This window comes from Aotus nancymaae, unplaced genomic scaffold (assembly GCF_030222135.1).
Source record: "Aotus nancymaae isolate 86718 unplaced genomic scaffold, 86718_ANA_hifiasm-v0.15.2.pri h1tg000036l, whole genome shotgun sequence".
NCBI lineage: Eukaryota > Metazoa > Chordata > Mammalia > Primates > Aotidae > Aotus > Aotus nancymaae.
In genome coordinates this window covers 30,071,939-30,090,038 of record NW_026988450.1, presented here as the reverse complement: position 1 = coordinate 30,090,038, position 18,100 = coordinate 30,071,939, and the positions used below count along the sequence as shown (strand labels likewise).

The following is an 18,100-nucleotide window of genomic DNA, read 5'->3' as shown; positions in this document are numbered from 1 at the left end:
CATTCACTGGGATGGGGACATACGTGCAGGAAGAGATCTATTAGCAAATGTTTGGGACAAGAGCTGAGGTTGCTGAAGAAGACAGTAGGGTCAGTTTGAAACACGTTTAATAGGCAGTGCCTGAGGATCATTCAAGGGGCAACATCTGGTGGAGATTTGGGCACATCTCGGGAGACAGATCTGGGCTGAAGGTACAGAATTAGAAGGCAACATTTTGAATCCATGAGAGTAGATGAGATCACCACGAGAGAGTTATGTAGAAGCAGAGTGAAAAGAGAAGATGGCCAAGGAAGGAAGCAGTGAAGCTCACCATCATGCAAGGAATTGGCAGTGGGAAAAGAGCCTAGGAAGAGCCTGACAGGCAACCAGAGCAGTAGAGGATAACCAGGAGAATGTGGTTTCATAGAAACCAAGGGAAAAACATGTTTTAAGGAGAAGTGTCTGATGCTTCAGAAGGTCATTCATTAAAAGGACTGAATTTTGTATCACTGGTGGCTTTATCAACAGCACTCCCTAAAGAAGAAAGCCAGATTTCAGATTGCAGTTCACTGAGATGTAATGCACTGAGACCACTGAATGAGACTTAACCACCAATGAAAACCTCCTCTCAAAAACCAGCATGGTCAATTATGAGATTGAGATATGGTTCACACACAGTTTGGTTTTAAGCATGAGGTGTTAAAATAAACTTGTTGAACATACATTGAGTCCTCACCAAAACTTTCTCCAACCCCATTATAAAGGAAAAGAATGATCATCATGCTAGGAATTCACATCAGTGTCATGAATTATACGCCCAGCAACATCATGATTCACCAAGCTGGGATAACACCTCTTCTTTTCTTTTTATGTATTTATTTTTTTTGAGATGGAGTCTCACTCTGTCATCCAGGCTGGTGTGCAGTGGTGCTGTCTTGGCTCATTGCAACCTCTGCCTCCTGAGTTCAAGCAATTTTCATGCCTCAGTCTCCCAAGTAGCTGTAATTACAGGCATGTGCCACCACACCCAGCTAATTTTTGTATTTTTAGTGGAGACAGGTTTCACCATGTTGGCCAGCTGGTCTCCAACTCCTGACCTCAGGTGATCCACCTGCCTTGGCCTCCCTAAGTGCTGGGATTACAGGCGGGAGCCACTGTTCTTAGCCAACCAACACCTCCTCTTTACATAGCACCAGATGAGGTGCTCTTGAAATGGGCTTGACCTATTCAGTGACCTGACTGCTCTTCTTGGGGTCTCTGGCAGACAGGTATTCTGATTTACCTTTCTCACTTTGGCAGTGCTAAAGCAAGATTATAGTAAAAGCAAAACTATAGCCAGGTGTGGTAGCACATGCCTGTAGTCCTGGCCCAAGACTTTGGGGTTGCATTGAGCTATGATGGTGCCACTGTACTTCAGCCTAGGTGACAGAGCAAAACTCCAATTCCAAAAAATAAAAAATAAAAAAAACCTGAAAAACCCCCAAGACATATTCTAGGAAAAAGAAATTGCAGAAATTTCCATGGAATCTTTAGAGGGGGTAAAAAAAGGTATATTTTAAAGTAATCATTATTTTTACCATTGGGTTTTTTTTTTGGGTGTTTTTCACTGCCACCTGGGCTACAGTGCAGTGGCGCGATCTCAGCTTATTGCAACCTCCGCCTCCTGGGTTCAAATGATTCTCCTGCCTCAGCTTCCCAAGTAGCTGAGATTGTAGGCGCCCACCACCATGCCCAGCTAATTTTTTGTATTTTTAGAAGAGACGGGGTTTCACCATGTTGGCCAGGCAGGTCTCGAACTCCTGACCTCGTGATTTGCCCACTTCAGCCTCCCAAAGTGCTGGGATTATAGGCATGAACCACTGCACCTAGCTGGCTTCTTTTTTAAATTGAGAACATTTTTAGTGTTCCTTTGTACTTAAAGGTCTGAATTAAAATAAACCTTTTGGTTCTTCAGTGCAAATTTTTGTTAGCACAGTAATAAAGTAATTCAGTGTTGATTTATGGTTTAAAACATAACTACTCAGCTCATAACCCCAAATTGTCTGCTGTCTCTCATTTAGTCTGTAAGAAAAAGCAAATTCTTAAATAGGGAAAGCAATTTATGATAACAAAGGCATTTTTTTAAGGAAAAAACTATTTTCACTGGAATTATTGCACATCAGTGAATTTTTGGAAACCGTTGTGATCATTTTCTGTGCCTAAAAAGGATCATTCTGTCAGGAAGTGGGTCTGCAAAGAGCGTGAGGGTCCAGCAGTGCCTGTCTGCATTCTTGACAAACAGTGGCTTAATATAAAGAGGCTCTATCCCCTAAGAAGATTATAAATCAGACCTGACTTTTTTCTGAAAAAAAAAAAAAAAAAAATCATTTCTATATCACTTGGTCCTTCTGAGTAAATAGTGTTTCTGAAGGAAATGTCATTCACAAATCAGTAAGCAAATTCACTTTTGGCATTGACATGAAGCCATATAACCACACTGTAATAATTGTTGGTTCTCAAAATAAATTCAGTGCCTCATACTTAACATGATTATACATCAAGCACCACAAGCTTTATTTTATTTTACAAATGCATACTACAGTATATTTATCAGCCACCCGAGCCTGCCAAGGAGTTTTTAACACCAAGTAAGATCATCAAGCCTTATATTATGCTCTTCTTGAACTCCTGTTGTACCAAATGGAGCTTTCTTATTTACAGCAGGCAACTCTGGTCTGGTGAGTGCATCAGTCTCTGTGTAGACTGCAGGGAGTGAGATGCTAATTTGGTTTTGTTGATGCTGGCAAAGCATGAGACTGCATAAACGACCATTTGATTCTAAAAGAACCTAGCCGTAATGAAATAGGTAGTTTCTCCTATTTCACTTTAAAATTTCACTCCTCTAACTTAACTTTTTGCTTGACATAATTGAGGAATATGCTTGAAATTTATAATTAAGTAAAGATAGTTAGGAAATTTCCCCATGAATGCGAATCTCCCCTTTGTCTCTACTTCATTACTAATTACACAGACGTTAACAGTATTTTTTTTAATGAGGCATTTGGGGATGTTTTTTCCTCCTTGTAGTTAGAACATGGTTTTAATATATTCAAAATGCACATAAATATGGAGGAGAAATTATCCAAAAAGAAAATAGAATTTATACAAATGCTAATTAAGCTTGTGCCTCTTGAAAGGTAAAGCAAATCTTCAGTGATTGAAAGAGCATCCAGAAGACAATTTTTTTTTTTTTTGAGACAGTCTCACTTTGTGGCCCAGGCTGGAGTGCAGTGGCACAATCTCAGCTCACTGCAACCTCTGCCTCCCAGGTTCAAGCAATCCTCCTGCCTCAGCCCCCATGGTAGCTGAGATTACAGGCACGCACCACCATGCCCAGTTAATTTTTGTATTTTTTAGTAGAAACGGTCTCGTCATGTTGGCCAGGCTGACAGAAGACATTCTAACTGGGCAGAAATCTCTCCACATTAGCAAACATTTCATAATGCTTTCCACAACAAATGGAAAGGTAAAACCCAATAGCAATCTTATCAGTAATTATTGCCAATAAATTCTTATCCTATCCCAGCTTTGCCAGAGAGAATAGAGGTTGTTCGCAGCCCAGGGACTGCATGTCGTGAGGAAAGAGGTCCAACCAGCAGGCCAGCTTGGGCCTGGCTCACCAGGAATACTTACCAGTCACGTAGCAAGTCACTTCACTTCCTGCTGCCTCAGGGCCCTCATCTATAAAACTGGGATGATAATCCTTATTCTGAAGTACAGATGTTGTGAGAATGCTTACGACTATGTGAATAAGCTTTGTAAAATGTAAAACACTCACAAAATGTAAAGCATTACTATTTCTTGTAATAAGCAGAATGGGAAGGTGGGGCTTTAGATAACTCTCCAGGAATTATTTCTCTTAGATTCTTAAATATTAGACTAACTTCCTATAAATGTATTCTAAGAACCACGGTCCCATGAGAACTCTCCGCCCCCACAACTTTTTTTTGAAAAAGGATCTTGCTCGCCGGGCGCGGTGGCTTACACCTGTAATCCTAGCACTTTGGGAGGCCGAGGTGGGTGGATCACCTGAGGTCAGGAGTTCAAGACCAGCCTGGCCATCATGGAGAAACCCCATCTTAAAAAAAAAAACTGGATCTTGCTCTTTCGCCCAGGCTGGAGTACAGTCACCCAGTCATAGCTCACTGCAGCCTCAAACTCCTGTAGTCCAGAGTAGCTGGGACTACAGGTGGATGCCACCACACTCAGCTAATCTTTTTATTTTTTCTGTACAGCCAGGGTCTCATTATGTAACCCAGGCTGGTCTCAAACTCCTGGCCTTAAGCAATCCTCCCACCTCAGCCTTCCAAAATGCTAGGATAAGAGAAGTGAGCCCCTGCCCTCAGCTAAGAAATCCCTTTAAAGAAAAAAAAAAAAAAAAAAGGAAATTGGAGAGGGGTTGTGATGGGAGTGAACTCTGTGACCAAACCATTCAGGGGAATATTGCAAATGATATTCATCTCTTAGAAATACTGCAGTCAATAAACCCAGAGCTCCCCAAACTTAATGAACAAGAAAATCTTTTTTTTTTCCCCATATAATCCCCACTATCATCCAATCCCCACTAGGATCCCAATGAATTTGTGTTGCACAATACAAAAACACATCAGAAAACTCTTAGAAAAACCTGTTATCATGCGGTTAAAATAATGAAATGTTTATAAACTGCAATGTGGCTTTTGGGAGGGGAGTATATAAATAGAACAAAAACTGACATACCCAGCTGTTGCAGATTATTGAGAGGGCTAGGGTGGTTTCACTGGAGTAGAACCAAGGCTCCCACTTCCCCACTGAGCCATGCCCGGGCACGCAGGGGTCCTCGCACTGACTGTGTTTGTGTGCACGCAGAGAGCCTCAGCGGATCCTGGAAGGAGGGCGGCTGCGTGCCTTCCAGCACCAGCAGCAGCGGCTACTGGAGCTGGAGCGCCCCCAGCGACCAGTCCAACCCGTCCACGCCGTCGCCGCCGCTCTCGGCCGACAGCTTCAAGCCCTTCCGCAGCCCCGCGCAGCCAGACGATGGCATCGACGAGGCGGAGGCCAGCAACCTGCTCTTCGACGAACCCATTCCCAGGAAAAGAAAGGTTGGTGATCAGCCACGTGGTCTTTTGCCTTCAGTTTCCTGAAGGTGCTTTCCGTCCCCTTTGAAGGGCCGGTGTGAGCTTAACTTTGGACCCACACCCCCTTTTCTGTGGAAAGAAGCAGCTTACATTCCTCTTTAATGTTCTTGAAGTTTAAATAGAAATTGTTATGGTGACAATTAAAAAATGACAAATACTGGTAAGTTTCCTGAAAGTATATACGCACGTGCCCTATCCTCTAGTTATAAATTGCTGACCTGAGACTTACCAGTATTTCTAAGTTAGAAAATTAGGCCTCAAGCTTGCTTCGTATGAACTCGTTCTCTTCTTGGGACTTATTTTTTTCATATGTAAAATACAATTAATATATTTTTCTCTTTTCTGCTTCAGTCAGCCCTGAAGGGTTATTGTGAAGAATATTTCATATCTCATTTTTATGCAGTCATCTGTGAAATATCCATAAAGGCTGAGATATAAACAAACTTCCATTCTTACATCCTAAAAATTATATATTAACTAAATAAAAAGTGAAAAAGGGCCAGGCACAGTGGCTTATACCTGTAATCCCACTGCTTTGGGAGACTGAGGCAGGAAGATTGCTTGAGACCAGGAGCTGGAGACCAGCCTATGCAACAGAACAAGACCCTGTCTCTACAAAAAAATTTTTAAATTAAAAAAAATTAGCTCAGTGTAGTGACATGCACCTGTAGTCTCATCTACTCAGGAGGCTAAGGTGGGAGGATCACTTGAGTCCAAGAGTTCAAGGCTGCAGTGAGCTATGATCTGGCCACTGCACTCCAGTCTGGGCAACAGAGTGAGACCTTGTTGCTTAAAAAAAAAAAAAAAAAAAAGTAGAAGAAAAAAAAGACATCTAATTAATTGATTTAACAAATTAATTAATTAGACATTTTATGAATCCAGCAGCTCTGAGTGGTAAGTTTTTCACTTCCACTTTGATATGAGGAAACTGAGGATCAGGGCGATTGATTTTTACATTTAATTGGCCCCTGTTAGGCAGGTTAGAAAGGGACAGAGCCATCATTCAAACCCAGGTCTGCCTGAGCCTCAAGCTCATATTCTTTTCATTCTTTTCAGGTACATTTCAGTTATGTTCACTCATAATTTTTCAAAAACATTTCTATTTCATAGAATAAAGTAATACTACCACTATACTACCACTAAATCTAGAATATATTTTGGCATTATTTTTAAAATCACCACGTAAATGTTATATATGTTGGTTTTTAAATTTTGTATTGGTAGCTTCATTATTAATGGCTGTTCACAAAGATCCAATATAAAGCACTGAGGACTACAGTGCAAACTTTTTCCTCCCCCAGTTCATTTCAAAGAGGAAAACAAAGGGATGGCATCGATCCAATAATTCCTTCCCTCCCTGTGTCTCTCAGCATCATTATACCTGTGTAACATGTAGAATGGAGGTGATACGGGCACTGTCTCTGGGTGTGTACATGTGAAAAAGGCTGACATTTTTGTCCAGAAAAGAAGATATTAATGTCGTCCCCTGACCTTCCCAGAGGCAGTGACCTAAAGAGTGGCTGTTTGATTCCCATCTGTTATGCAAGGGGGCTGGAGTTGTTCTAGCACCCCGTGGGTCCCCAGGGGCACTGAGTCTTCACATGAGCAGTAGGGGAGAGAGACTGGCACTTGTATCAGTGGGTACCCGCAGGCAGGACAGTGGTGGGGACCTGAAGTCTTTTCCTGTTGCTTCGAGCTTCATAGACTTTCTCCTTGGGGTTCTCTGAGTGTGTAGTCCAAACACTCAACAGGCATGGCTCAGTGTTGTGACAAGGACTCACAGCACAGGGAACCCCAGTGTTATTTAAGACACATTGATGAAAGCCTGTCACAGCCTTCCATTTCTAATGCAGCCACTGAGCCAAAATTCACACTCTTACATCACAATTAGATTGCACTTGTTAGACTCATATGGAAGGTCTAAAGGCTTTAACTGAATTAGGGGATAGTCAAGTCACGAAACAAAAAGGAAAAAAACTTCCTTTTTTACATTTTTTATTAAAAAAGTTTTTTTATACATATTTATTTTTATTGGAAGAGCACAGGCCCACTCCACAAGAAGCTGGATAGTGGGAAGGATCGAACAAGTAAGAATCATGTTTATCCTTCTTTCTTTATGACTCCTTCCTCTGTTCAGACTTTAGGTGTCCCCAAGGTGAGACCAATAGGATGTGGATGGTAGCCACTAATGTTTAATGCGTGGATTTTACACAGACCAAGTTGTTACCTTGGCCTTTTGAATTTAAAGTTACTTTGAATAATGAAAATAAAAAGAAGGTGAGGCTGGTGCTATTCTTTTTTAAGTTTATTAGGTGAACCAATATTTACTGAGCACATATCAGGCAAAATGCTTATTGCCCTGAGAATAAGGCATAGTTTTTTCCTTCAAGGTGTCGAAAGTTTGGTGGCTGGAAATTGATGTGTAGAGAGGCAATAATTACAAGTGATAAATGCTGTGTTCGTGATGTGGCAAAACACAGTAACTGTAATACGGTTATTTTAGAGATTTTAAAAATTATGTTTCAAAAGATTTCTAAGAGTTAATTTGCTTAAACCAGACAGTGTATTCTGTCTAGTTGGTAGAACTTTCTGCATTCATCTTATTTTCTTCTCTGTTCCCTCAGTTTCATAATAGCCATTTAAAACCCATTGTGATAGTCACATGTTCTGTGGGTATTGTTTGAGAACCTTCTAGATCAGTTTTTTCCAAACTGCACATCTAAATTCACTAGTGGGTTATGAATCAATTCAATGAGTCACTTTAATCAATAAAACAGAACAGAGTACACTGTCCACAATAAGGATAAGTATTGTTTCTTGATAATTTTGTTTCTTTGTATTCATATGTGTATATGCTTTGCAAAATGTATTTCTTACTGTGGCTCATCAAAAAGTTTGGAAGCTTCTGCTCTTTGTTATAAAGAGATAATATGATTTGTGGTAAATTAAGGTGTCCTGATTGGAAATCAAAAGATCCACATTCTTAACTCTCCTACCCTGAGAACCTAAAAATATCATTTCACCTCTCTGATCATCTACTTCTTCATCTGTAAAACAGGCAAACAGGTATTAACATGCCCCTCTCAGGGCAGTCATGAAGATTAAATGTGATCATAAGTGCTGGAATGTGACAATCTTTTAATAGATATTTGAGGACCCTAAACAAAGGGGGAGGGAGTATTGCCTATATCTGACCATGAAGCAATGATCCTGACCTTTCTCATTGTTTTGGAAGCTTCCTTATCTCTTCTCCCACCTCTCCCCAACACAGAGACGGCTCACTCCCACCTCTTGTGGAGATTCATGTTCCACTTATGTAAAGAAGATGACAGTGTGTGGTATACTGCATAGACAAGGCATTCTGTCTTACTATCAGTAGTGAGGAAGAAATATTTGCTGATAATCACTATATTTGCATATTTCGTTACAGTTTACCAAATACTTTTAAATGTAGCATTTCGTGTAATCATCCCTCAAATCTTTGGTGTATTCTTATCCCCACTGTGCCAAGAAGCTCATTGAAGTTATGTTAATTGTCCAAGGTTGTGTAGCTTATAATGTGGCAGCAATCAGTTTAACTGAAATAGCAGAGGAAATGTTTGAGGCAAGTTATTTCAACAAATCCATATTTCCTTCTGCCCACAGAGGAGAAAAATGTGGAGAGAAAATAATCAGACATAGCTACAGCTATGTGGCAGGGTGGGAGCAAGGGTGCAGAAAGTTCAGAAAGAAATGGAGAGCAGAGATAGGAACTCCAGGCTGTCTGCCAGAGAGCTTCCTTCCCATGTGAAGTATCGTCACCCTTAAGGGACCTGTAGCAAGGTAGGTGAGAATGTGAGAAGGGAAATGAAAGACTTCTCTATCCTAGTTCTGGAGGTCAGCCAGCCAACTTCGTCAAGCCCAGTTCTAGCAGAATTTTTCCTCTGGGATTTCCAGACAGACTGACAGAACTTCCAAGCTCAGAGGAAAAACCCTGGTTGTGTGAGCCAGGACTCTTGACTTTGGGGAGGTGCAATTTCTGTCATGACCACAAGGTGATGCAGTGACCCTAAATACAGCCATTCTAAGAGTTCTGGGAGAAAATGAATTCTATGGAAGGTGGAAGACTTAACCATCAATTCCACAAGACCCCTAGAAAAATCAAGATGCACTGATTAGAAATGATTTCTGTGCGCTTTTCCATGCCAGATCCCTGATTCTGTCAGATTCTGGATTCTGTGCATGCCAAAATTGGCATGGCAACTTTAGGACTTATGTGGCCTTAAGCAGGTCACTTGGCCTCTCTCTGCATCAGTTTCCTCATCTGTAAAATATGGAAAATGGTGGCACCTATTGATGTGGCTGTTGTCAGGAATATACGAGAGGCCCTGTGAAGAGCAATAAATGTTAGCTGCTAAATCTGTTTTTTTGTTTTTTTGTTTTTGTGTGTGTGTGTGTGTGTGTGTGTGTTTTGCCGCATTTGGCAAGTGCCTCAATGGGAAATTTGAGAAGCCTGGGTGTGAAGGGAAGGGAGCGTTTGCCTCCACCCTCCACCCTGACCCACACTGACCGTGCCAATGCCACAGTGGCTCAGGATGACTCCGGACCTCTCAGCCACCCTGTGCTCATTTGGGCATGCATTGAGAAGCCCCCCTACAATGCACTGGGTGAGTGTAGCAAAGACAGTAGCAGAAATTCGGGGCATACAAGGAAATCTGACTCAGGACTCTGCATTTCAGAACATTGGCAGCACCTCAGAGGCAATTTGTAAATTCCAGCCTTCATCATTTCCACTTATTTCACTGGTGTCTTGATGATGAACAGTTTTATCTGTGTCTTAGGAAGAACCTCAAGTTAGAGAAGAAGGCACCGAGTTAACATAAGATGCTTCAGTAATACTGGTACAGTAGCAAACAATTAATGATGTGCTCCACTCTGCATTTTTAATCTTTCAGAGCCAAAAAGCTATGAATCACTTTAAATTGTGAATGGCTGTTCCAAGAAGAAAACAAACCCGTAAAGCCATCACGAATAAGCATGTTGCCAGTCTCTCTGCTGACTTAATTCCTAACCCACTAATTTTGAGCAGAGAGAGTGCCTCTTGCAAAAGAGAACGGCTGCTCCAGAAATAGATCCATCTGTTAAAACTGCTGGGGAGGGCGGTGCTAAGAACAGCAGCTTGGATCAACTGCACGGATTTCATGGTGATGGTACAGCCTTGTCAGCCAGGGCAGGGAGCAGCTGACTGGCCTCATAGAGAAAATTCAGGATAAAGGAGATATCTAGGCAACTTAGTGACAGGATCTTAGCATAATCTGCCATACAGTATATAGGCTCTGGGACATTGGAGTTCGAAGGACTTTAGAAATCTTCTAGCCCAGTCTCAATCTTTCCAAGTTAGAGGACTACACAGTACATCTAGGAATGTCCAGGCATCTCCAAAATGAGATGCACTTTTAGAACGTGGATTGAGAAAACAGAGAATGACTAGGGATTTCTGTTAGTTAATTCAGGAATCTTTGTGTTGTTTGTTGTTGCTGTTATAGAAATCGTTTAAAATCAACTTTACTTAGATATAATTTTCACATAATAAAATGAACCCATTTTAAGTGTACCGTTCAGTGAGTTTTGGCTGTCTCTAGCTGAGTAATCACCACTGTAACCAAGGCCAGCACTACTCATGCCCCACTTCAGTCAAAAGCACCACCAAGCCCCAAACAGGCAACCACTGATAGAACTTTCATCACTATAGATTAATGCTGCCTGTTGCAGAATTTCAAGTAAATGGAATTATACAGTGTGTATTTTTGGTATACAAAATACCAAATGTTGGCAACAGGAACTCTCATTTATTGCTGGTAGAAATGCAAAATGGTACAACCACTTTGTAAAACAGTTTGGCAGTTCTTAGAAAGTTAAATATACACTTACCATATGACCCAGCAATTCTACTCTTAGGTATGTATTTACCTAAGAGATAAGAAAACACATGTCCACAAAAAAAACTTGCAAATGTTTATAGCAGCTTTATTCATTATCACCCCAAACTGAAAACAACCCAAATGCCCATCAACGGGTACCTGGATAAACTAATTGTGGTGTAATCATACAATGGGATACTTCGCCACATAAAAGGGAGCAGACTACTGATACACAAAACAGTGGGTGAATCAAAAAAACATTATGTAGAGGGGAAAAAAAGCCAGGCACGAAAGAATACATTCTAGGTTATTCCATTTACAAAAATTTTTTTATTTTTGTATTCACTTGTCACCACAGCATCTCTAAACAGTGCATGGAGATGGGAGGTGTTTCATCTATGCTTGGTGTACACTGAATTCACCTGTTACCTTGTATTAACCCCACACACCTTGAAGATCCAAAACCTCTACTCTCATTCAGTCCTCTCATTTTACAAGCAAAGAAATAAAGCCCCCAGAAGTAAGGCAACTTGTATACCATGTAACCATGAGGTAGCATGAGGTACCATGGCTGCTTTCCCAATTAAGGAAACAACCAGAACCCCTACCAGCTTCTAGGAAGTTACTAGTTTTTAAATCACTGGCGCATTTTCCGATCTTTTGGCACCTGCTGAGGATCTGTGTGGACCTCCTGACCTTGAAAGAGCCGTTGGAGCTGCTGCCAAGGTGTGTGGGTTTTCACGAGACAGGCTGAGGAAGTTTGTATAATGCAGCCAACTCACCTGCACAGAATAACTCGGCCATCTCTGTCCCTCAAGGACCCTGGTCCTCTCTGGAGAGGCTTTGATGTGTAAGCCACTGCCCCTGCCATTCCAACCACACACACACACACACACACACACACACACACACACACACACACACAACCAGTCACCGTACGAAAAAAAAGTACCTGAAGATACTCTCAAGCCACCTCAGTACATGACGTTAACCCCAGACTGAGTGATAAAGTGATGTCCATGTGCTTTCTGGAATATAGCTTTAGTTGGACTTACATGTCATATGCATGTTATACTTACAAAATACTTCAAAAATGTTATATAATACTTCCAAATCCAGCCATGTTTCCACTCTTGAAACTGAAGGTGACCTTTAGCAATCACCATATCAATCCGAAGTATCGGTCTAGGTTCTGTCAAGAAAATAGAAACTACTTCATATATTCCAAGTATGAAACCATTTAAAAACAGGATTGAGGCTTATGATAGATAGGGCAAGCGGAGAGAAATCAGGGAAACCTTGGCCAAAGTTCTCGACCAATAGACCCAAGGCAGTTGTTCTTAGAGACAGTTCAGAAGCTGCTGCAAAGGTGAAGAATCTCCAGGAAGTTCCTCCAACCATTGCAGCCCACAGCATCAATGTTGAGTAATTCTAAAGAGTTTGTCTGGAAGCTGCCATGCATCTCACATCAGGCATATGTGAGATTCCAGGAGTCTGCTTAAGACTGCATGGAGCTTCAGGTCCTCCTGGGGTTGTTGCAAGTATTAAATAAGGTAAATGTGGAAATTCCTAGCACAGGGCGAGGCACAGAGTGGTTCCCAATCAACAGTGGCCTGCCTCTGTTCCGTCTGCTTTATGTGAAGAAGACCATTCTGTTAGACTTGAGGTCTTTGCCGACGATGTTCTGCAGAAGTGCTTTCCACGGAGTGAATTTTCAGCTGTTCTCCATGAGCTGGTGGACATTCCAGCTTTGCAAACATCTGTTAGCTCTGCAAGGAGACGCCAGGATAGAAGCACAGATGGGGCCGTTCAGACTTGGCCGCTGCAACTCTGCCAGGAGCTTTGCTTGGTTTGGCCTCCTTGGGCGAGCTTGGACCCATGCAGCAATCTGGGCGTTGTTTATTTAGCTATTTTTCCATGTTCTCCTCCTCCCATGGCTTGCTTTTCTTTAGTGTAACAGCAAGTAGTCTGTTTGTAGACAAAGGATTTGTTTCAACTGGATGTAGTTAGGGGACTTTGAAAAGTACTAAACTACCATTTAAAGAGCCTCATGCTTTGATGCAAGAATGTCTTTGGCATATGTAGAGGCAAGTCACTTTACAAAGGTGTAGACAGAGTTAGGAGAAATCAGTAGTGGGTGGTGCAGGACTCCAGGGCCTAACAACCGTGGAAGGCCATTATTAACCCTAATCCCTAGAGCCTGAAGAGGCTCTGCTCTACAAGAGAGGAATTTCTACAATCCAGAAGATTTCTACAATCCAGAGGAATTTCTACAATACCAAAACTCTGGAAATGCAACTGTTTGAGAGGTTACCCAACAGAAAGGGTAGCTTTTGGAGGAGAGATGTAGCCACTGCCCACCTGTGACCAGGCAGGAGAGCCAGGAGGAATCAGTACCCTCCTGCCTTCCAGTCTCTCCTGCTTCCCAGCCTTCTGCCGGTGCCTCTCATTGGCCAATTCCAACCAGAAATCTATGGGCCAGAGGCCCTGTTAATGCAGCCTCCTGGGACCCTGAGCATGGTGCAGAAAAGGCACGGTGCAGACCTGTCAGGTCAACTAGGACAGGTCATCAAGTCCCTTAATAGACATGCAACTTTTCTTTTCATATCAAAGAAGCTTTCTTACAACTTCATGTTTAAGGTTGTTTAACATTCAGTTATATGGCATGATTTAACCAATCCCCATCGTCAACCTTGAGGTTATTTCTTACTTTTATCTAGTCTAAAAATCTGTGTGGTGAATATACATATGTCTGCAAATATTTTGAATTGCTGTCTTAGGATAGATTCCTACAAATTGAATTGGCTCAAAGTTATAGGTATTTCTTAAGTTCTATTGCCTTAAGCTATATTGCCCTCAAATTTAAAGATGGCTCCTATCTGTGCATGTGTAAACTATGAAGGCAGAGCTCTGACAGTCTGGACTAAAATGCGATAATAACTGTGAGGTGTGATATTCAAAAGGAATGTCAAAGGGAAGAAGCGGAAGAGAAAGCAGAACTTTTGGGAGTGTCCCCTCCCCTAAAACAGTTGATAGTCTTCCCACCATATGTAATTATGTTGGAGTCCACATTTTTAACTGCCTTGCAAATCCACAGGAATTTTCTATATCTCTAAGATGCAACATTGCTTTCTAATCACTTTTGCTAATGACCTGAGTCCTTATAATTAGTAGTTTTTCCTGCAGCACATTTTCCATTTGTTTTCTGGTGAACTCAGACTTTCTTTAGATAACTACCAGTGTAGGGCATGCAAGATCAGAAGAGAAATGTACGATATAAAGTGAAGAGAAAACCCATCTTATAATTCAGTCCTCGCAATGCAGGGCATCACCATGGACATCCCCTGAGAAGTTAATTTACAGCCAGGTAAGATAAGCAAGTGTTAATCATGCTGAGAAACATTAAATTCTATAGAACAAATCTTTCTGACAAACATTCTTTGAACACAGATGATTCACTAAGTAAATTTTACAAAGTGCTATTTAAATAAATTAAGAGATCTCAAATGTGGCTCATCTCTGAGGGTCCCAAAACACAATCTCTCTGCAACTGAACATAACAAATATTTATTGAGCCAGACACTGTGGGGCACTGGGATAGAATATAGTCTATCCCCAAGGTGCCTCTTGAAAACCCAGCAAAAGAAAAAAAGGAAAGAGGGACAAAGTTTATCATGTTTCTTAATATCATTGCCTAATTTTCTTTGGGCAGCAGATTTCTTTGGAGCCCTTAGCAGGGGTTCAAGGAAGGTGTTTGTGTATGTGAGGAGGAGATAAGCAATTACTGTTGGTAGTTATCCTAATTAATGGAGGATAATGGTCAGCTTCCTTGCATTTTGGGAGTTTGATACCTCCAAAATGTATCATCTACTTGAAGTAACAGATGAAAACTATGGAAAGGAGTTAAACCAATGATACTTACTTTTCTATAATCAGGACCTAACTACTTGTCAATTTAAAAAAAAAAAATGCTTGACATATTATTGCAAGGACAAAGAACAGTAATCTTATAAATAATACTTGTTATGGCACAAAAATACCACTGTGATTATCATATCCTAAAACAATCAGCAATTTGAGGCCTTAAAAAAGTCCCATGATGTAGGAGGAATTTGGCTTTATATGTCGTACAATACTATTATACTCATTATGAAAGCCTACATCTGACTGACTCATTGCTAAGAGCCATCAGATGACACTGGATAAGTCTTGTAACTTTCTGGAATCTTGTTTCCCATCATGAATATCAGGAATATGGAAATAGTATCATATGCTTGCCTGTTCCTTTCCCAGTCTCTAAGGCAGGGGTCCCCAGCTCCCAGGCCTGGGACCACTATCAGTCCACACACAGCCTGTTAGGAACCCAGCCAAACAGCAGGAGGCGAGCCAGCTTTACCGCCCAAGCTCCGCCTCCTGTCAGGTCAGCAGCCACATTAGATTCTCATAGGAGCATGAACTCTATTGTGAACCAGATTGCATGCTCCTCGTGACTATCTTAACTAATGCCTGATGGAACAGTTTCATCCTGAAACCATCCTCTCCTATCCCGTGCCACAGTCCATGGAAAAAATGCCTTCCATGAAACTGGTCCCTGGTGCCAAAAAGGTTGGGGACTGCTGCTGTAAGGCAACTATTTTATCCTTCTCAAGTATCCTCAAACTTCATACACGGCCTTCCCACTTTGTCCTCAGTTCTGACTGCACTTCTTACCTCACTGAAAAATTTGAAACATTCAAAGAGGAATGCCTTTTTTTCCCCTTCTCCATCAAATTAGCAAATTAACTGCATCTGGGCAGACACCATCTGGTCTCCCTTTTTCCAGCGGAGAACCATTGTGTCTCGTCCAAGGCAGCCCCTCTCCCTGTTCTGTGGGTATTGGCACTGCTCTCCCGACCTTCGGAAGAACCTCAACCTGTAGGTAACACCTGCTTCTCTACTGCACCATCAGTTCCCTATCTTTGCGGTCATTCCTATCAGCGTAGAAACTTACCTTAGTATAACTCATCTTTACAAACCCTCCCTTGACTGACTGCTCATAAATCAGCAAAATTTCTAGAAAACCTTGGCAGTTACTTGGTTTTCCTAAATCCCACTTACTCTCCAGTCCATGCCAATCTGACTTCCATCCACACCACTCTATGAGACTTACTGCTATCTGGGCCACCAGCATCCTCCATATGCCAAATCCAAAGAACACTTCCCAGTCCTTGTTCAACACAGTTGGTCACATCTTCCTTCCTGAGACACTTTCTTCTCTTTGTGCTTTTAATATCATGATCTCCTGACCACTCCCCTCTCCGACTGCTCCTTCTCAATCTCCAACATAAAATGTTGGATGCTGCAGTGCACCCCGATCCTCTCTAACTGCATTTTCCCCTAGCATCCACACCCAAGCTTTAACTGCTTCCTTATCTCCTGACCCCAAATTTATCTCTATCCCTGACTTTCTGTGATTCCAGGCTCACATATCCAGTGTCCTACTTGCAATCTCCTTTTGATACATATAGTCATCTCAAAATTAACATATCCAAAACAGAACCACAACTCACCCAGTCATTCAAACCTAAAACATGGAAGCAATCTTTAACACCATCCCTTTTATCATTCCTCATATTCAACCCAACAGCAAGTAGTGTTGGATCTGTCTCCAAAATATCTTGAATGTGTCTATTTTTCTCCATCCTCTCTGCCCAAACCCTCTAAGCCACCATTTCCTCTCACCTGCAATGACTTCATGCAGTGACTCCATGCTGGTGACTTCATTTGCTTTTTATCCCAAAACAGTAATATTTTTCCAAAAAAAAAAAAAAAGTAAGTCATGTGGTATCACTCTCTTCCTTCAGTAACTTCTCTTTCATTTTAGAAGAAAATCCAAATTCCTTACCTTTATCTGCAGAGTCCCACATGATCTGCCTCTGCTTCTCTACCTTATCTCAAGTTGCTCCCTCCCACATTTCACTCTAAACACACTGTCATTCTTTCTGGCCTCCAACAGCCAAGCTCTTTCTTATCTTTAGGCCTCTGCATTTAACTGCATTCACTATGCCTGGGAAACTCTAGATGTTAGTTGGCTGACTCCTTCTCCAACCTTCAGGTTCTGGCTCAAAAGTCACTTTCTACACGCCTCATGCTATATCTGAAATGGTCATCATGTGTTATAATTTATGTCTCTCCCCTACTAGAATTTCACTTTGAAAGAAGCCTTGTTTCTTTTTTTTGTTCTTTATCTGCAGCACCTAGAATATTCCTTGCTAACTAGATATTTAGTTTAACGAATGAAAGAATGCCATCAGCAAAAAGGAATGAATCAAAAAGTGTTTTCATCTATCATGACTTCATTTCCAGACAGATACTTGGACTATTGGGTACCTATATTTTTGCTTGAGTCACTGGCTCTCTTAAGTGGAAGATATTTCCTCCAATATAGCTTCATCATTTGAAAATGGGCAGAAAGCATTCAGAATGTGAGCAGTTGTTTATTAATATTTGCCATAGTTTGATATGGTTCATTTACCTCCACCAAAATTTCATGTTGGAATTTGATCCCTGGTAGGAGTGTTGGGAGGTGGAGCCTCGTGGGAGGTATTTGGGTCATGGGGGCGGATCCCTCTCGAATGGCGTTATGCCATTCTCACAATGGCGAGAGTTCTCGATCTCCTGAGACTGGATTGGATTTTGAGAGAATGGATTAGTTCCCAGGAGAGTGGGTCGTTGCTCCTGCATCACCTTTGACCTCCACCGTGATTTAACTCAACACAAAAACTCCCACCAGAACCTGAGCAGGTGCTGGCGCGTGCTTCATATGCAGCCTGCAGAACCATGAGCTAAATCACCCTCTTTTCTTTATAACCAGCATCAGGTATTCTTTTATGGCAAGACAAAATGGACTAAGATAATACTGTTAAGTTATATGCTTTGAGTAAAATAATATTTTGAATTCTACAGAATTCCTTCTTGTGAACCTAGAGGTGGGATTTAAACCGCCCCCTTTGATGCATCTTATACTTCATATGTTTAGATCACTGGCCCAGGGAGGTCAGGGAAGCTGAAGTTTGTGAACGGTCT

At 41.6% G+C, this 18,100-nt stretch overlaps 1 protein-coding gene across 1 annotated transcript in view; it reads left to right on the top strand.

Annotated features, from left to right (window-relative positions):
* Nucleotides 1–18,100, top strand: part of ZNF704 (zinc finger protein 704) — a 252,826-nt gene that overhangs the window by 184,346 nt on the left and 50,380 nt on the right. The window contains exon 4 of the mRNA XM_021665914.2: nt 4,867–5,099. Coding sequence (XP_021521589.2) covers nt 4,867–5,099 — 233 coding nt within the window. The remainder of the gene's footprint in view (nt 1–4,866; nt 5,100–18,100) is intronic.